This window comes from Brienomyrus brachyistius, unplaced genomic scaffold (genome assembly GCF_023856365.1).
Source record: "Brienomyrus brachyistius isolate T26 unplaced genomic scaffold, BBRACH_0.4 scaffold68, whole genome shotgun sequence".
NCBI lineage: Eukaryota > Metazoa > Chordata > Actinopteri > Osteoglossiformes > Mormyridae > Brienomyrus > Brienomyrus brachyistius.
The window spans coordinates 393,583-414,141 of NW_026042343.1; the positions used below are offsets into that span (position 1 = coordinate 393,583).

Consider the following 20,559-nt stretch of genomic DNA (forward strand, 5'->3'; position numbering starts at 1 on the left):
TGCACACGTTTGTTTATGCTAAATTCACCTGCATTGATTTACCTGTTTGAACAAAACTACAACATCATCAAACTCTATACTGATATGGTAGTACCAGAGGTGGAAAGTTCAGGTCCGGAAGGTACAAATCCAGACCAAGGTTTTGTTTCAACCAAACGCATGAAGTGTCACATTCACAGAGTACTTGGCTGGTTGGTTGAAACAAAACCTTGGTCTGGATTTGTACCTTCCGGACCTGAACTTTCCACCTCTGGTACCGCCATATCAGTATACTTTTATACCCCTACTTTTATTGAATTTTTGGGTATTTATGGCCTTCTAAGGACCCCCCCCCCCCCCCAACCAATGTGTTTTGGGTAAAAGTAATTTCCATTGTCTGTCGTTCAGTTTAGAGCCCAAAGCAAAAAGATAAGGATAGGCCTGTTTTCCTCCTATTATGCCAGTTATTCCTATTACTGCTTGTACAAACCACAAGATATGGCAGCGATTGTTAAAGCCTTTATCAGCTTCATGTACACCTTCCTCTGAGTGATGAAATTTGGTCACGGTTCTTCGGTTAGAACTGCGATAAGAGTGGAATGCGTCACGTATCGCAGAATAACCTCAAATCACATAAGGGAATATTTTTATTATTCCAACAGAGAATACAAACGGTAAACGACAGCAGACGGCGTGCATCTCTAAGGTAAGGGACCAGTCTTCGTGTCTCAGGTCTTCCTTTAGCCCTTGAATGGCCCAAATTATCTGTTTGGTGGAATGTGAAAAGCCCTTAATCTGCAGATCTTGATGACCTGCCTTAAAGCTGATTTTAGATCCACACTTTGGGTTTGCGATTTTCATGGTGGTTACACATCTTGCACAAGCCGGTAGTGATAAAAGTTGAAACGTGCACCTTGAACTGCGTTTGGGTATTCAAGTCATTTTGGGAGAATGGTGATGGACTTGTGTCAAGGTTTGGTGGTGAGACCTACTATGGATGCTGGGTGATTAAGCCAGCACGTTTGGGGGAAGCCCACTTTTTACTTGATGACAACTTCCTGTTTATTTTGGCATTGAAAGTATAAGTGCAAATGCGGAAGAGTATTGCAGTGAGCGACAGAGGTCATCGGTGGAAGATGAAAAAGCCAGTCTCTAAATATCATCCTTGTCCTTGGCGCCGTGCTTAAGGATGCGGGTGAACTCGGAGTAGTTGAAGTTGCCTTTCTTGTCGATGGGAGCCTCGCGGAACAGCTCGTCCACCTCCTCGTCAGTGAAGCGGTCACCCATGGTAGTCAGGAGCTCCCTCAGATGATCTTCATGGATCACCCCTGTAATAAATCACCATTGTGCTTTCAGAATCGGAAATCCACATACCAAATAAGCTGGGTCTGCGTCCAATTACCGGAGTAAATAACCAGGACATGGATAACAATTACTAACTATAGAACCATTCGCCCGCTTGTTACTGTAGATTGTTTTAGAAAGACACACCCGGATAATTTACAAAATAAAATGCGCTGAAGGGAGATTCAGGCTAAACAGAAATTAACAGCAGTTTGTGAGCTGCTGCTGATTAATAATGAGCTAGAGATTTTTTATGTTTTATAGAAACCATGGGAACATTTTAACAGTCATGCAGTATACATTGCCTGCAGATTCTGTGATACTGGGTATTGTTATAGCTGGTCTGGATAAGGCTGAAACCCATCATACCAGACCCCTCCTCGTCAAAGCAGGCGAAGGCATTGCGGATCACATCCTCGGGGTCTGTCCCGTTGAGGCGCTCCCCGAACATGGTGAGGAACATGGTGAAGTTGATTGGACCTGGTGCCTCGCTCATCATGCCTTCCAGGTACTCATCCGATGGGTTCTTACCTGGGACACACACAGTGACGGCGGCTCAATCTCGTTTCCTTTTACAAGCGTGATGTAGAAACGTGTCTTCATTGTCAATGCGTGGTGGAGTGACTGTGCCCATTAATCACCTCCTGTCTTAACCCACATTCCATTGTTTAATGGTTGCCTTGGGATAAAATGAGTCAGAGATCAACAGTGTACAACAACCACTTGACTGACTTTGGGTTTCGATGGATTTTTTTCTTCTTCTTCAATTAGTACGTTTTAGAATGTTCTGGAAATATTGTGCAAATTTTCTTTCGTAATTCTTTCTCAGTTCTTTTACTATGCCTGCATATTATCATGAACAAGCTTCCCAAAACATAATGTGCCTTGTTCATCCGCCTTTCAAGAGGCTGGATTTGGAATGTTTTTACAGCAGGCCTATTCAAATCGCGGTCCTCAAGGGCCGAGTCCTACTGATTTCCCAGCTCCCCTTTACCTGTGAGCCAGGTGTGAAGCCTCTGTGGCCAATCAGAATCAGTAATTATTAAACTAACTACCTGGGAGAACTGAAAACAAGGCCTGGATTTGGAGTCGAGGGCCATAATGGATTCGGAATCACAGCCCATTATACTCCCAAGCTTTCTACTGACATACCAAGAGATGCCAGCATGTCATGGAGGTCCTCTTTGTCAATGAAACCGTCACGATTTTGGTCGATCATGTTGAAAGCTTCTTTGAACTCCTGGATCTGGGACTGGTCAAACATGGCAAATACGTTTGAAGTGGCCCTTTGCGGGCGCTTCTTTGTGGTCTTCCCCTTGGTGCGTTTGCTGGACATCTTGGTGGCTGGATGGACCTGCGGCAAAAGGAAAGCAACAGGCGTAAAGGGCCAGTGGATGAGAAAATGTGTATGCAAGATGAACAAAGAACCTCTGAAGGCCACAAACAAGGACTTAGAACTAAATGGTGACCATGATGAGTAGAATACCCCAAATCAGCCCCATGCGACTTGTGCATATTCTTCCTGCATGAAAATTTTCGTTGAGGTTTTTACAAAGCATTGCTTTTAGAAGCCAAAGGTCATTTTAACAGGAAGAGAGCATTTTTTAACAGAAATACCATAATTGTTCATCTATACTAGATGTTCTACTGTTCACTCAATACAGTTGGTTTCTACATTAAAGCACAATTCCTGAATATTAATCATAGCTATAAATTTTATCTGTATTAAATAATGTTAAGTAAATAATATAAATGCAAGAATAATTTGACAAAATCAAATGTGTGACTTGATTGCAAGAGACTGCAGAATGTCAATATCGGTAAAAAAAAAATCTAGCATTCTGTAAAAAAATGAATTCTGTCATATTATAACCAGGGACCACCTTTGGAATGTGGGTATGGTGATGACTGCCTTTTCCAGACTTCAGTCCAGATACGGGCTGATAAAACTACAATGCTCTATACACGACGCTGTGCAGAGCAGACATCAGGACGTCCTCTAGTAACCCTTCCAACTCCTGATCCTCATTTTCCTTATCTGCCTACAGGAGCAAATCGCCCCTCCTTTCTTCTGCACGGATAAGTGAAACAAATTGACGGCGATGATGAAAATAAATGACAACCACGTCTGCCTTATGACCGTCTCTCACCTGTGTGCATCCAGAATGCTGGTGTTTCACCACCACGTGCAAATCTGGCAGCAGAGATGTCATTTCACACTCTCTTTTTACACAATAGGGCAATTATGATTGAATCGATCACTAGCAGAAGAATTCCATTCACTCCCATCGCGTGTTATGTGAAAGAGGTGTTGTTTACACTTAATTGAAGTTTGTTCATTCTCTCAGAATCTCAGTTTAACGCCGGGTGAATGGTAACATGCAGCCCATCCCAGAACACACAGGGCACGCCCTCAATGAGAAGGCAATGCGTCACACGGCACATACACTGAGGGAGCTTCAGAGACGCCAGTCCACCTGGTCCACTGCCTCAGATTGTGCAAGGAAACCCACAGAAACACAGAGTGAGGGTAGGAAGCCGATCCATAACCCTTTTGGTGTGAGGTTACCGTGCCACTCTTCATTAAATAATTACTGACTTCATTCATTACTATAGGGCATTGGTTAAATTCTCTGCAAGACTAAATGTTCTCTCAATTAACAGTTAATGTTCAAACAACTGAAACAGTAAATGGTTTGATTAACTTTATAATCCTAATTCTAATTAAAAGTTCCCTGAAGAGAAATTAACTAACTTTTCATCCTGAGGGTTTTTAACAAAAGGCGCCTTATAAAATGACTACTTTTAAACACCTTGAACAAACCATATTAAAAAAAAACGGAAAAACGCACATAATACACCTACGTTCTTACATAGAAATTGTTCATTCAAAATTTACAAATGGCATAAATATGGTACAATCGTGGTGTTCTGTGTGTTGAATGACTGCTTTTAGCTAGGTTTCTGGTATTGCTTAAGTTCATGTGGCAATATGTATGTTCCAAATTGCCTCCGTGAATTACATCCCTCAATTCCCTCACTTGCACAGATATAAGTGTCTGGGTCCCTCCCAGTTCCCCGCAGGGACAGACAGCTGTAGTGTCAACAGAATGCGAAGTCAGTGCAACTTGACAGATATTGAGTGCAGCGAGAGAGAAAATAATGGCTTAGTTTTAATCTAGTCTAATTAGTGGCAAAGCTTGTAGACCACCGAACTGTGTGGAGATGGAGGATCACATCGTAAGAGTATGCAAAGCATACCTGTCTTGAACGGTTATAGTGTCATAATTAATTCTGCATTGTTTTTAAACGGACATATAGCAAAATAAAACAGCACAAACTTCACTGTAGATGACAAAAGAATAATACAGCGCTCACCTTGAGTTCCTTAGAGGAATTATATTAGGATTCAAATGCTTCTGTCTAGTCGTGCTTCCCAAGGAGAGAGACCGTTAGCTTAAAGTTTGTTTAAAGCATCAGCCCTGAACAGCGCACCTCCATCCTCCCTCCCGGCCAATGACAGGCCGCCGTGCAGCCAAGGAAGCCCCGCCCACAGCCGCGAGTTACCCATATAAGGCAAAAGAATGTGCTGGGTGCGCTCTGTCTGCACTGCTGTGGATTTCAGGATATTTGGGAGTTGCTTAGAATTTACAGGAACCGAGATAAGACTGCCTTATTTAGAGAGAAAAAGCAGTGTGTACTTCTGTGGGCCTGTATCTGGAGCGACAGGAGGTAGAGAGCTGCACTCTCCGGCTGGCCAGGGGCTTAATAAGGCAGTGAATTCTCCCATGACTGTCTCCTCATTGTACTTCTTTGGGATGCCATCGCTGCAACTTGGTTTTTATTGCTGTGCTACTGCTTTTTACTTCACTTGCATGTAAAGCCTTTATGAAAATATGTTTTCATTATATGCAAACGCGTTTATTCTTATTGAGTGGACGAGCTGAGAAGTTTACTTTTTTCGCATTAAATTCACATGGTATTATGCAATATAATCATAGCAATTTTTATTACAGAAACAAGCTATGCTGTAATCACCAAACAAGGGAATGCCGTCGTAGTGGTGATAAATTATTCCCCTCATTGTTTTACACAAAAATTAAAAAGTTTCTCGTCTGTAAAGTGCATTGTTTGCAACACCGTCACACGCACAGCATTAATGGGTTTGACACCAATAAAAACCTGGTCACTGGGCTTATAGAATACAAATGTGCACATTTCAGTTACTGGCACTAAAACGTATCAGTTCCATGCTCAAGCAGAAACTCAGATCCACCGCGATGAGAGGTCCTTTACATATAATATTAATTATACAATCCAAGCATAAGACAATGGTTTATGCAGCGACCGACAAGCACTGCACAGTTCTATGATGTCGGAGACCAGTTCGCCGCAAGACACAAAGGAGCGCCTTTCGAATAAGTCTACTTACTTTCCACATAAACAAAAGAAACACTGACGTAGTTCTTAGAGTGAGTAATAGCGTCACGACCGGAAATAGGGAGCTACCTCTAGGGGGCGCTCTCTCGCAGTCACAGCTGACCCAGAGTCAGTACCCCCATTTTGTACCTACTAATCTAAGCCGTGGTCAGTAGTGCGAAATCTGATTCCAGTTCAGATTGTAAAGCTTCTGAAAAAGTTACCGGCGCCACATTGATCATCGTCCACGGTGATGCCCCTTTAACCAATCGATAAAGTAAGTGAATTTATGCTTTAACTTTTTAGTTTCAACGTAGAAAAACTGGTTTTAGCATCATTGGGATTAGTATTACATTAGTTAGTTAACAAGCTCGTTTCGGCGGTATTTTGGTGTGACTTTAACTGCAGTAGTTGTGTACAGCGTTGTTGACAGCTGAACTGTAATTGTTAGCCACTTAGCTTAGCAGCCTGGGCTAATAATTTCATCCACTGAGCGACAGACACACAGAAACACAAAGAAGAACGGCGACAGCGCACGGCACGAATTAAACACGGGCACGATAAAACACAGCAACTACTGGCACCTAGAAAGAACAGAAAACTACAAAGTATAACAGCGCATCTCACTACGATACACACACAAAGGATAGAAAAAGGGTTACAGCTCATGCTTGACGTTGTTGCATTAGTCAGGCAGTCATGGAATAGCAGCCGTCTTGGTCGCCAAAAAGAAAGGTTTCGTGAAATTCGCTTTGTTATTCAGCTTCATAACCCAGTTGTGTATTGAATTTACTTCAAAATTAGACTTTATTTGCACAGTGTCAAAAATAATATTGTCACATGATTGTGTGTGTGTCATCAATTGGTATAAATAGAACCTGTCTGTAAGTTGACAGATCGTTTTTTCACACGCAAAAAATTAGTACTTCATTCCATATAAAAACGAATGTGGGCATTTCCATGTGATTCGCGTTACATTTTTTGGTCTGTTTTCAAGTTATTGATTTGTGTACCTCCCACACATATACATATTTATACACCATTTCTTGCATGCATGTGTAAATTGGCAATGGGTGTGAAATGACACAAACAAAAAGTAAGACAAGTCTTTAGTCTTTTAATTACTTGTAATTACAGTGTGACTCGCGTTACACGAAAAGGAAAGGGCAAAAAAACTAAGCCAACATTTAAAAAAAGTCTCCTATGAGGGCTTTACAAATTAGATATTTTGAATAAATTGGACAGTAGCTTCAGTTTTCATAGACATCATGTCCATGAAGGTGCGTGTTCAGACGTAATACTAGGATAGCCATAAGTACCCAGGCACACCCGAGGGCAGGACAGGGTTTGTCCAGCAGGAACATGTATCCCTGCCCCCGGGACACTGCCTGTAAAACCACAGTCCCATCTGTACATCCACTGCCTACACAGTACGAAGTTTGCAGGCTTTTTAAGTTATAAGCTAAATGTTATATTGCAGTCATTATAATGACTGATGTGTGAAAAAAATTAGCGGTAAAAAGTACCGCAAGGACAACTAGAATACAAATGGGAAAAAAAACTGCTTTCTGTTACAAATCCTTTTCAAAATGTCACCAATACGAAAATAAAACACTTGAAATTTCCTGTCGAAGGAAATGTGAGCAATCGGAATTCATTTTCTAAAATGATATATCGTTCCTAAATCCTCTTTATCACTTGCCATCAGTGATGCTGTAAATGGCACGTGTCATGTTGATATTTTTTTGCTTGTCTGAAAAATTCCAAAACCTTCCAGTTATTTCTGGTCGAATTCTACCCTGGCAGGTTTGGTTCAGATAGTCAGGTCCCAGAGGAGAGCCATCCAGTGTTTACAATCTGGTTGAGAGGAGCTTGGCCATTTGAGGGTTGACCTGTGCTGCACCACTCGGTGTGGAATTCATCTGTGTGTGCAAGCTTGTGTCCTCTTTGTTGAAAGGTCTGTCTGGGTTGTACTCATATGACAGACCCTTGAACCGCACGTGTATAAGCTGCAGCACTGCAGAATGGTGGAGAATGCTGTGGGGTCTGGGTGGGCCAGCAGGAAGCAGACTATAAGAGAGAGGCTATGTGACAGGGTGCAAAAATGTTGTGGAGAAGAGACACTGACTAATCAATTAGGTGAAGGTGGGGGGGGGGGCTGCTAACGGGCAGTGAAAGAGGAATAGAAGCAGGTGATGTGGGCAGTTTTGGTGTCCAGTGGCAGCTGGGAGTCCAGGGAACGATACCTTGCAGAAATGGGGTACCTCCCCCACTTTCTAAGGGTAAGCAGTTAGGAGTATTTGTTTAAATATCCATCCATCTATTTCCTGTACCCGCTTATTCTATTGAGGGTTGTGGGAGGTTTGGGGCCTGTCCCGAAGGCTATGGGCACAAGGCAGCGACCAACCCAGGATGGGGTGCCAACTCATTGCAGTTGTCGAATTATATTTGTCTTTGTAGTGCACAGGAGATCTTGGCTTATGGAGGCATATATACAGAAAGTCTTGGGATGCTTTCTTAATTCTGTAAAAATGTTGCGATAAGAAAAGTCCATTGACAAACAGCATATAGCATATCTACACGTCTTCCACATGCAGACATTTCCTTTTTATTAAGTATTAGAATATTTTGACTGGCTAATTCAGATCTATTCTTGCTGCTTTGCTGTTGATTGCAGTTGTAGTTACTGGCTCCCAATGAGAAATGATACACGAATATTTGGTGTTTTATGTTATTGCAAAGGTGTTATTAATTAAAAAGCACCCAATGAGACTGCTCGTGAATTAAGTGATTAATTTTATTACAAAGCCAATAAATCAGTAATATTTTTACTGAATTAAGCAAGTGTCCAAAGAGTTTCTATGAGCACTGTACATTCGCTACACGTAACTGTTTCTTTGTTAAGTTCTGTTATGTGGTCTGTTATACTCCACTGGTCCACTGTCTGATAGGAAGGTGCATTGCAAGTTGAGGGTCTGGAAGTGTCACACTGATTTAATGCTCTTTTGGGAAGCTGACTAAAACTTACATTTGAGAATACATTTTCATAATCGAATTTAAACTTAAATTAAACATTTCATTTTCGACAGACTGAAGAACCTTTACCCGATACATTTTAAATGTAATTGGCAACATTTTGAAAAGCACATTTTTTTTAAATGGTTGTTTTTTTTTTCACTGGAGGATAAATCGTTACATTTTTATTTTCAGTTACTCTCAGTTTGCTGCAGACATGTACTGCCAACAAGGTTTTTGAATCTTACCATCACTCATGATTATTATTGATTACAGAAATTTTGGTGTCGTATAAGGTTTTCCACAAAACATACTAGCATTTACAGTAGCTCTTTTTATTTTATTATCAGGAATTGGCATCAAACAGCTTTAATGAAATATTGGTAGTTCCATTTCTGGTGAGAAGTTAGCCTGGCATCAATGACTGAGCATTTCTTCATATTTGTAGTATAAATACTCCAATTAAACTTGATATAATTAGCATTATGAGATTCAGCTGAATTATTTCATTTGACACTGAGGACTCACTGCAAGGCACTTTGTAGAATAAATCTAAAGAGGAAGTCAGAATGAATAGGTTCTAGCCCTGGTAGGACCATTGTGTACCTGAACTTGGACTTTGGTCTCTTAATGGTGACAGATTTACTCATTATAATAATATTACCAAACATTTATCACATTTCCCTAGGTTTTCTTTGGGGGATGTGCTGTTATTTTGAAATGACAGGATGACCTTAGTACATGTTACTGACATAATTAGGACTCCATGTTGATTTTGATGCTGAACTTCAGATAAAAAAAAATGTACATTGTCCTATAGCCGCCACTTCTGAGTGACTTTTAACCTTTGGAGTTGAGGAGTCTGGCTCGCAGGAAGTAACTGGCCACCGAGAAACTCCACGACAGCCGCGGGAGTCACGGCCATATGTCTTTTATCTATTCTACAGCTAATCTTGTACAACCATTTGTCTTGTTATGTTCTGTTTGGTTAATTTGCTGACATGTATTTATGAGTCTTTCCATTTCAAGTGGTAGTTTTCCACTTTTTTGTTTGTTTGCTTGTTTTTCCTTTGAATAGGGGTAGGTAGTGTTAGCTGCGTACCTTTGCTGGTTTTTGTGTACGTCTCTTTGGGGTAAGTATTACTAAGCAGTGCATTTAATTAGCCAGACACATACCTGTATTATTCTCCAGAGTGTTTTCAGTATTGATGATGCATGTGCTTTTGTGGGGGATGGTATTGTTACCATAACAACATCATGGGCCTCATGTAGACTTTTTAGGTCATCACTTGGCGTGGGTTCGTTTTCGGGTCGGGGCCATCCTGTATTGCACTCCGTCGAGTGACGTCTGCCCTTCACTCTGTCCTCTGCAGACAGAGACCATGAACTACGTGGGCCAGCTGGCAGAGACTGTGTTCGTGACAGTGAAGGAGCTGTACAAGGGTCTGAACCCAGCCACGCTCACAGGGGGTATCGATGTCATCGTGGTGCGGCAGCCCGACGGCTCACTGCAGTGCTCCCCCTTCCACGTGCGCTTTGGCAAGCTGGGGGTGCTGCGCTCCAGGGAGAAGGTGGTGAGTGGAGGTCACCGTTTATGGGCCGGAGGAGGATTAGGGTCAGGGGTTGGGGGGTGGGGCACGCATTCATTCTCAGCCCCTCTCTGTCTTGTAGGTGGATATTGAGATCAATGGCGAGCCAGTGGAGCTGCACATGAAGCTTGGCGACAATGGAGAGGCCTTCTTCGTGGAGGAGAGCGAGGACCTGGAGGTGAGTGTTGCGCAGTCAGAGGTCATCTTGGTGGAGGAGAGCGAGGATCCGTTTTTTACATTTACCTTTTCAGGTAGTATTCTCTTTCATCGTCTATGTTGCTGGTATACATATTTTCTCATTATTAATTACAATGTTTTTGAAATTGTTAGCAGAGGTTAATAGGGGTGCCATTATTTAGTAGACTGTCAGTATTCATCGGCAAGTCTTTGAAAGCTATTGGACAGCCGCCATTTTCTCACTGTAGCTAAAGTGTCATATGCGAGTCATTTCACTGAATGCAAAGGGTGATGGGTAACAGAGAGGTGACAGCGGTGACATGCTCAGGCCGGCTCGTCCACAGGAGAGGCTCCCGGCACACCTGTGCACCTCCCCCATCCCCATGGTAGACGTAGAGGACCACGAGGCCCCCGATTCGCCACCCTGCCCCGGATCCCGCAAGAAGAAGCGGCGGCGGCGGCGGGCGCGCTCCGATGCCCACCGGGAGGAGGCTAGCTCGTCCTCCGACGAGAGGGAGCCTGCGGAGGCAGAGGGACACAAAGATGAAGCTCATCTCGCCATTCTCTCCAGGTGTGCCTCCACCCGCCAGGAAGCTAACCCTTAGCCGTTAGCTGCCATGTGGGACGCCACCAATGGCAAGGCGCCGGGTAGCATGAATAAAGGAAACGCTGCGTGATGCTAATGCTAAAGCTAGCCAACGCTCCATTATTCCGTGTTCCCCATGTAAATCCACTTATTTTGGTTTGAGCAGCAAATCTGTGTACTACTCGCTGTCGGAGGAACCGCAGGATGTGATGGGGAACAGCCAGTCGCGAGAGCTCTATCCCTACTCCGATGGGGAGTGTGCGCCTGAGAGGTGAGGCCTTCCTTCTTGCCCCGAAGTAGAACTAGCATGGCCATCCTGGTTCATATACATTCAGTTGTTGATATAGTTGGAGCAATGGGGCCCTACTGGGACTCAAACCCGTGACCTTTTAGCTACTAGGGTGCATTGTAAATCTGTGCTATGTGCCAACTCATTCATTTCCCATTGTGATGTCATCACTCCCTTCCAGTGTGTTCTACAACCGGGCCTCGTCCCCCAAGAGTGACTCAGAGCTGCTAATGAAGTCCATCGAGTCCTCAGGACCCCAGATGCAGTGGAACTGGGGGGCCTTCCCAAAGGTCAGGGGCTGCAAGCATACAGACTTCTGGGAGAATTGTATCACGCTTAATTTCGTGTGTGTTGTCTAGCGCTGGCCATTCAAAATTAAGATATTGGTGCAACATGGTTGATATGGAAATAATATATATATTTAAACTATATGGCCAAAAGTATCCAGACACTGCAATTAACGAATAAGAGGAATTTTCTGTTTAATCCGCACCCACTGTTAACGCAGGTGTATAATTAAGCACACAGTTATATAGTCAGTTATATAGGAGAGGTTACTGACTTTCCCCTTGCCAAACAGAAGTAATTGTGAGAGGACAAAACATCTGGGAACAAGTTCAGTTGTGAAGTGGTCAGCCACATAAACTCAATGAAAGGGACCTGATCACCCAATATAAATTCAATCCTGAATGGCAGCAAATCCCACCAGCAATGTTCCAACATGAAATGGAAACTTGTGCCAGAAAAGTAGAGGCTATTAAAGTATCAATGAACTGAAGTATGTTTCGGACGTGTCCCTGAGTTTCCTCACCGTGACCAGGTGGTGGTGCTGTTTCTCAGCGTGGTCCCCAGCGGTAATGGCCCACTCTGCGTTTCCAGGTGTGCGTCAGTGACAGGCCGGCGCAGGAGGTGCAGCACACATCCGCCATCCCGCTCTCGGAGAACACGCACTTCCGCACCATCCGCCGGCAAGATTCCTTTGATGCAGACCCTGACCTCCAGGAGAGCTGTGTGACCATCTTGAGGCCTGAGCCCCGGCCGGGTGGGATGTGGAGAGCGGAGGACTCCCCACCTCCCTTCACCACACCTGTTAGCACCAGCCTGCCGCCATCTGAGTACGACCCCCCTGGGACCTGGGGCTCAGAGCTGGGGACCGGAGGCCTGCAGGTGGTGGAGCTTCCCGACCCACCACCAGATGGAGGTGGTGGTGTGCCTCAAGACGACCTGCAGGGGGCGGCAGAGGGAAAGGCCTGTGGCCAGTTGGATGCTAGCTGTCTCGCCTGCGTGGTGGTGAGGGGGGAGGACATACCAACGACTGCGACCGAGAGCTCCCCCAATGGTCAGGTGACCGGGATGGTTCTGGTGAAGGAGGGGGCCGAAGAGGGCGGTACTTGTGAAAATCAGAGCGGCTTCCTGGAGACGCCCACTAAGGAGGACACACAGGAGAAGAAGAGAAGTAGGGGCAGCTCAGCTGTGCTTCCCTGCCCTCCCCACCGGCCCTGTCAGCGCTGCACTCACACCTAGCTTTTACTTTTCATACTTTTTCTTCTTACCCTTTTATCATTGTATAATCAACCATTTCGTTTTCATGTATTGCCACACAAGTGCATTGAGACCAACCGCCCTGACAGGAGCCATATGAAAATAAATTGAACTTATAGCATTGAGCTGAACTTATTACAAAACATCATTTTCTAGTCATTAAAAGTGAAACTCCATCATAGTGTAAGATACTGCTTCAAGTCCACAGTACTCCTGGGGGGGGCCCTAGGCAAAACAATGCATGGGGCCCTCCAACTCCCCCTCCCCTGGCATGATACAGTTTATTAGCTCTATTTTACTGTGAAGTGCAAATTAATAACAACAGAGAATTTAACAAACACATGACCTTTATATTCACTTTGGTGATAAACGGAACACATAAATAAAGCAGATTTGTCATTGCGATATACTATATAATCCGCCGCCCTCGGGGGCCCCCCTCCCAGCTGGGGGCCCCCGGCCATCGCCTGCCCTGCCTGTCCTGTCGCTGCGCCTCTGATTATGAGTAATGGTTTTTTAAATGTTGGACTGATAGATGAAAATATGTACTATAACAACTGCACTGAACCTTCTTCCCATAGGTAAGCGGAGTCAGCACCTGGGTCCGGCAGATATCTACCTGGACGACCTGTCCAAACTTGACCCTGAGAAGGCATCTCTTTACTTCCCTAAAAGGTGCTCAGTCCTGCTTTGTGGGCCAGGTCTGAGTGTCAGGATTGGAAATGGAATTGTTTTTAATAAGTATTATTATTATTTTATTTTATTTTTTTACTTTTTTGACAGCGATATGGATATCAGCAGTCGGGGGGTGGAGTCAGGCTCCCAGTCCGGAAACCAGTCCCCCCAGTCGGTGGGCAGCGGGGCGATGGACAGTGGCACAGATTATTTATCGGACTCCACCGGGGACCTGTGTGACGTCACCTTGTCCCTCTGCGGCAGGGTGGTAGACACGAGCCATATCGACAAAGGTAAAGGACCAGGGGGGGTTTGGGAGTGGCCGGACGCCCCCCGCCGTTTGCTGTGAACTCTGCTGTTGATGTTCCTCTTTGGGCCAATCCCCGTTTCAGCGAAATTCATGGAACACATCGTAAGCTTTCAGGATCTGGCCGAAAACCCAGGGATCATCGACGACCCCAATCTCGTCATCTGCGTCAACTCAAAGTCAGTCTGGGCTGGGAGGGGAGGAGACAGATCGGCACAGCATATATTAATTATGAATCATTTTCTATTCCTGGAGTTGAATTAATGGAATTTCATAAAAATAGCCCTTTTTAATTCTAATGATGCTGTCTCCTGAGTTGCAAGCTATATCTCACCTCCACCAGTTATGAACCAGTGCTTCCCATTTCAGGTACTACAACTGGGCTGTAGCCGCTCCAATGATCCTGTCAATGCAGGCCTTCCAGAAGAATTTGCCCAAGGTACTTCATCAGCCCGGGCAAAGGCAGAACACCTAACTGTGTCCCACCTAAACCGGTACTAGAACCTGAAAATAAAGCCAGTGAGGGCTGCCTTCCTCTTCCTCTACAGGCCACCGTAGATCAGCTGGTGAAGCAGAAGATGCCCAAGAGGTCCGGCCGGTGGTGGTTCTGGAGGCGCAAAGACATGGACAGCAATCAGGTCCAGCTTTCTAGCTGCACGATCCTGCAGTCTTTCTTCTTTGAATGACCTTGAATGAGCATGTTAGAGATGGTCATTGACAGGCTGAAACCATTAGGCTGTGACCAGACACATTTATCATCAATTAGGTAAAATTTGGTCCTAGATCTAGACATAAAATAAGCTTTTTTTTCCATATCACACAAAAATTGTTCAGGACAGTATATTCAGTGGTAGAAGCACATGACATATGCCGTTCTTAAACATTCTTTAAAATTTGCGTTCTGTAGTTTTGTAAGGGGTTTGGGGGGTAATTCATCAGCAGTGCTGGCTAATTCTGCATGTTTTAGTGCAGGGCTTTGTATTATGATATGCTATTGTTAAGGCGAGGCAAATCTGAGTATGCTTCACAGAAGACCTTTACCATCCCAGGCAGAGTCCCAGCAAGGTGGGGAAGGAGCTGGATTGGAGGTCTTTGAACCATGTGCTGGTCCTTCTGCCATGAAGTACGGAACACATTCTCTGTGCTGACACCAAACCAGCTGCTTCAAATAAAGCCCAACATACCTGTTTAAAATATAATTTTTCATTTGCTATTATATTTGGCACATTTAGCAGCCACTACAGTACAATGTAACCACTGTGATTATTTTTGATTTTAGAGATGGTAACTCCAAAACATGCTTTTGGTAATTCAGATCTGCACATTGGATTAAGCTCACATAACCGATTTGGTTTGTCCCTCTCCCCAGGGGCGGGACTTTCAGTGATGACGATGACCTCGGGCAGATGAGAGAGGACAGACTGACGGAGACTCAGTCCACCACACACTGTATCGCTCAGATGTACCGCAAGTCGCTGCGTCTTTCCACCGAGCAGATAGTGAGCACCTGCCCTTTGAACTGGCCCACACACCTCCTGACTGTCATACCAGCCAAATCACACAGACCTGAAACGACTCACGTTGCCCATATTAGCTCACGTTAGCTCACATTAGTAACTTACTTTGTGATATTTTTATATTTAGCAGACACTTTTGTCCAAAGCAACATACACGTGAAAGAAATAGCACATTACAAACATACGTTTGTCAAGGACTCGACTAAGCATAAGTGCAGCTGGGCTGAGCTTCCAATGAATGGCCAGGTACAGGAGTAAGCAGTATTTGAGCATAAGCTACACAACAACTTCTAGCAAAGCAAGAAACTAATAAGACTAATCAAGGACCAGAAGGTGCAACATGAGAACATTCAGGGAATGTGAAGCGACATCAGACTAGTAGAGGAGTTCATGGAACAGATGACTCTTGAGGTGTTTCTTGAAGGTGGAGGGAGCTTCAAACAATGTTGGTTTGCTAACTGAATGGGCCGTGATGGGACATAGGTCTCGAGGAGCCTTTTGATGGAGATCAGCCACCAGCCATGCTTCTCCCTCTCATGCGAGCACCAATAGGGAGCCAGAGAAGAGAGATTAAGAGGGATCTGACCTGAGATGTCCTCTATATCATTTTTGTGTCCCTCTCAAAAGTAGTTCCCATGCATATAGCTGACCTTGTTTCTTCTAGTGAGCTTTTCTCCCACTATATACGTTTGCTTTCTTTCCTTCAATCTCAGGAGCGTTTGAATCTGCGGGAGGGAGCCAACCAAGTCGTGTTCAGTGTAACCACACAGTACCAGGGCACGTGTCGCTGCGAGGCTGCTATCTACCTGTGGAGCTGGGACGACAAGGTCATCATCTCAGACATTGATGGCACCATCACAAAGTGAGTTTGTGGATGGTTACCATGGGATGCTTGAACCCCATACGGCTTGCGGAACAGCGCTGAGTGGAATGAATCACGACAGGGGTGTATCTGAGGTGTAATTCAATATTAAAAACAAAGTAGACCATTGCATTTTGGAGATGCCACAACTTAAGCGCACTGTTCATAATTTAAAATTAATGTATAAATTTTATGGGAAATATTAAAATACACAAACAAGCTATATTATCTGTCTTAATCTATATTAGATTATTAGATCATAGCCTTTTCAATTCTTATTAGCCAATATGGTCACTTCCTACTCCCAATAGGATTTACAGTAGAAACTTCATGCAGTTAGAAGTTACAGTTATGCTCAGTGGCTCATTAATGCAAACAGCCTACCTCTGCTAACAGCAGCTTAATATATGAAATGTGCAGATAAACCAGCAGCATGCTGTCATTTTTCATGCAGAGCAGCAGCTGTCTGACGCGGGCGGATGTGCTTCACTCTGTCTTCACAGGTCTGACGCCCTTGGGCACATTCTGCCGCAGCTGGGGAAGGACTGGACTCACCACGGCATCGCGAAACTCTACCACAAAATCCACCAGTAAGTTCAAGTCCGACATGCATGCATTAACATGAGAATTACCTTTTTTAGGCTGCATGCCCTTAGACTTACTGGCATCCTTTCCCTCTATGCAATTGCTGACCCTTTATGCGTTTGCATGCTGATCTTTAAAGGAGGAAAGACACTTTCAATGCAATTCAGTTTATTTTAGTATAGCGCCTTTCAGTACAGAGTCGCCCCAAGGCTGTACATGGGTGTGTTGTGATACATTAGAACATGAATAATGCAAAAACAGGGGAAAGGAAAGACAAGGAAATTAAAGAAATAAAGCCAGAGAGTAGGGAGACAAAAACCTCTGGGGGTCCAAGGTCGGCTGGCTGTCCAACCCCCCAGGTATACTAACATTATAGGAAAATATCCTTTTACTGTTTTGATCCTTATCCCACGGGGATGACATATGCAGGTCTACCTGGCCTTTAGTAGCCTGTGCTGATAGAATTTAGGATTGTTGACACACCACGGCACACAGTGCATAACAACGAAATGTGTTTTTTGCATTTAACCCATATGTGACAATGTGACATGGCAGCTAATTCAGCTCCCGGGAAGTAGTGCTTGGGGGCGGTACCTTGCGGGTCGGGGATTCGAACCTGCAATCTCTCAATTACAAGTGCGCTTCCCTAACCATCAAGCCACCACTGCCCACTAAGAGTCAGGCTCAGTGCCCTGCTTAGTGCAGTGTCCACTACTGCATGACCTATCTTTCCGTCAGGAACGGCTACAAGTTCCTGTACTGCTCAGCGCGTGCCATTGGCATGGCAGACATCACAAAGGGCTACCTACACTGGGTCAACGACAAGGGGACGGTCCTGCCCAAAGGGCCCGTCCTGCTCGCTCCCAGCAGCCTCTTCTCTGCATTGCACAGGTAACCTTCTATGCCATCATCGCCCCCTACAGGGGGAGAGGTTATTTAACTAGCTCTAAGGGTAATATGGGATGCCTTTGTGGTTTCCCGCAGGGAGGTGATTGAAAAGAAGCCAGAGGTGTTCAAGGTTGCCTGCCTCAGCGACATCCGTGACCTCTTCAGCCCGCAGAAGCAGCCTTTCTATGCAGCCTTCGGAAACAGGACCAATGTAAGATATTTCTGGACCATTGTCTATCAGGTGTACTTAATATTCTGTAGCATTCATGCTTTTTGCCGCCTTCTGCAGGATGCTTATGCTTATAAGCAGGTGGGCGTGCCAGAGATGAGAATCTTCACCGTCAATCCCAAAGGAGAACTCATCCAGGAGAAAACTAAGGGAAACAAATTATCGTGAGTAGCTTGTCCTCGGCGTCTGGCATGGAAGTGTTAGTGCCGCCGTGTGACAGGCTGCGCCTTTGTCTCTCTGTCAGGTACTCCCGGCTGAGTGAGCTGGTGGAGCATGTGTTCCCCCTGGTGGCGAGGGGCAGGGCCTCCTCGCTGGACTGCCCGGACTACAGCCACTTCACCTTTTGGAGGGAGCTCCTCCCACCGCTGGACCTCTCACAGCTGGCATAGGCCCCCCTGTGCCTGATGGCTCTCACTCTCTCGCCTCATATTAGAATTACTATTAGAATGACCTTAATTGATCCCAAAGGGAAATTCCTCTCTGTAGCTCTGAAAATATGGCTTAGCAGTGATCCTGCCTGGTGCCAATGGAACTTCCCAAGGACAGGCGACCAAGTCCATTCATGCAATTCTGCACAGTGATGCTGTAACAGACCAAAGACGCAGTGTGTGGATCAAACGTCCAACCTTCCTGACAAGCTGGGCGTTTTTTTTTTTTTTTTGATTGTTTGCTTTTTAGCACTTGATATTATCCATGTGCAAAAATTTTGCAAAGGGATATTGCTAATGTCCATATACTGTAATACTACCTGTGTCTTGCAGCCATGGTAAACGATGCAGGGCCTCCGTTTGCACAAAGTTCATTGAACCCAGAGTTAGTCCTGATCTGTGTGCCATTGCTCAAGCCGCACATCTATAGTTCAGAACCAGGCCATGTCAGGACCGAACTGACCTGCTGACTATAGTGTCCTGCAAATGGAATAAATGCCAAGTGTATGTTCCAGCACCCAGACAATATGCATATTTTTATTTTGAAATGTAAACTTAGGTTTTTCACAAGAATCTCCTATGTACATTTTTGCATTTCTTGCATAAATATATAACTGCATGTCTGCTATACAGCAAACCACTAGAATAATTCTTTGACATTTAATAATGTATCACAACATGTCTGAAAGGACCAAATGTTTACAGCTGGGCTAATATATGCATCCTGCAGAGGTCTCCTTTATAAGCTGAACTTTCTTCCTGGAGTAACTGGACCTGAAGTGCCATTTTATTTATGTCTAGGTTTGGGATTGTTTGTGTTTGTTTTTTTTATTCCCACTGTTAAAGCCAGTTTCATTCATTTCATAGATTTCATTTCACTTTTGTAGGGTTGAATTTTATTCCAACCATGATGTATGTATTTGCATAAGATAAAGTTTTTCAGATAGCTGCTTCTCAAGCCTAGGATTAAAAAAACTCTAATCTTCATTACTTCAGGTGGAATCTATGCATCTGGAGTAAAATAAAGACGGAGCAATCAAAATAATGGTTAAAAGGGCAATATATTACATTTATATAGAGAGGAGGAATTTTTCCTCATTTAATAATCATTAGTTGTCATTATTTGAATATGCTTCAACTTCCATTTCAGTGCAATGCAAACTTGACAATTACTTGCAATTATAAGAATCACAGTTAAGTGTCTGTTCTCTGTCTTGTGATACTTTGTACTTGTAATTAACAATGCCTTTTGTTGCCTTTAACCCCCAAGATTTGCCAGAGTGAACCTTTCTGTTGTAGCAGCAGTGCAGTAAGATGCTGAAGGGCCTGGAGAGGAGCTTTGCTGGGGCTGGCAGATATGGGCCCACCAGCACTTCGAGGGTGGATGTCAGACTGCTGTAATTCCATCTGATATAAATCTGTGTTGGGGGAAATAAAGTCATTGAAGAGCCTGTTAAATGCTCTCATTTAAGTGAGTGGTTTTGTTCTAAGGCAGATGTTTTTAATGGGCTGATTTATGTTATTTATGTTAAATGTAGGTTTGCAGGGGGCGGCATGGTGGTGCAGTGGTTAGCACTATTACCTCACACCTCTGGCACCCGGGTTCGATTCTCCGCCTGTGTCGCATGTGTGTGGAGTTTGCATGTTCTCCCCATGTCGTCGTGGGGTTTCCTCCGGGTACTCCGGTTTCCCCCCACAGTCCAAAAACATGCTGAGGCTAATTGGAGTTACTAAATCGCCTGTAGGAGTGCATGTGTGAGTGTGCCCTGTGATGGGCTGGCCCCCCCATCCTGGGTTGTTCCCTGCCTCGTGCCCATTGCTTCTCGGATAGGCTCCGGACCCCCCGCAACCCAGTAGGATAAGCGGTTTGGAAAATGGATGGATGGATGTAGGATTGCAGGCAGGGCTGGTCGAAGCCTCTGTGGTGCCCAACAGTGTATGTATTTGATTACATTAACTTATCAACTTTGAAATCTCAGATGGAGAATAATACAGGGTCGGTAACGTTTCTGATATGACAGTCGTGCTTTCAGACTCACACGAAAATCTTACGGCAAAGCTATATTATTCCGTTACAAACATAAAATTAGCAACATCAAAAGTGTTGGGGCAGTTTGCAAATCCTACA

The 20,559-nt window shown here is 44.4% G+C and overlaps 2 protein-coding genes across 3 annotated transcripts; one reads left to right on the forward strand and one right to left on the reverse strand.

The window, feature by feature from the left end:
• Positions 1-613: 613 nt before the first annotated feature.
• On the reverse strand, positions 614-4,856 carry myl9b (myosin, light chain 9b, regulatory). Its single transcript, XM_049002483.1, has 4 exons — positions 4,702-4,856; positions 2,476-2,677; positions 1,693-1,854; positions 614-1,307 (listed from the first exon to the last, which is right to left on the reverse strand). Exons 2-4 carry the CDS (start codon positions 2,657-2,659, stop codon positions 1,132-1,134), a joined length of 522 nt encoding a protein of 173 aa, XP_048858440.1. The 5' UTR covers positions 2,660-2,677; positions 4,702-4,856; the 3' UTR covers positions 614-1,131.
• Positions 3,729-19,889, forward strand: LOC125725516 (phosphatidate phosphatase LPIN2-like). Of its 2 annotated transcripts, none has more exons than XM_049002480.1 (20): positions 3,729-3,853; positions 10,131-10,331; positions 10,429-10,524; positions 10,868-11,094; positions 11,276-11,380; positions 11,580-11,688; positions 12,278-12,854; positions 13,522-13,615; positions 13,724-13,908; positions 14,008-14,101; positions 14,292-14,361; positions 14,471-14,560; positions 14,972-15,045; positions 15,292-15,421; positions 16,153-16,301; positions 16,805-16,891; positions 17,625-17,777; positions 17,871-17,985; positions 18,064-18,167; positions 18,248-19,889. In XM_049002480.1, the coding sequence occupies exons 2-20, from the start codon at positions 10,140-10,142 to the stop codon at positions 18,390-18,392; spliced, it is 2,796 nt and encodes a 931-aa protein (XP_048858437.1). In that variant the 5' UTR covers positions 3,729-3,853; positions 10,131-10,139; the 3' UTR covers positions 18,393-19,889. The 2 variants fall into 2 exon arrangements, with proteins under 2 accessions (XP_048858437.1, XP_048858436.1); XM_049002479.1 differs by lacking the exon at positions 3,729-3,853 and adding an exon at positions 5,877-6,019.
• Positions 19,890-20,559: the final 670 nt, after the last annotated feature.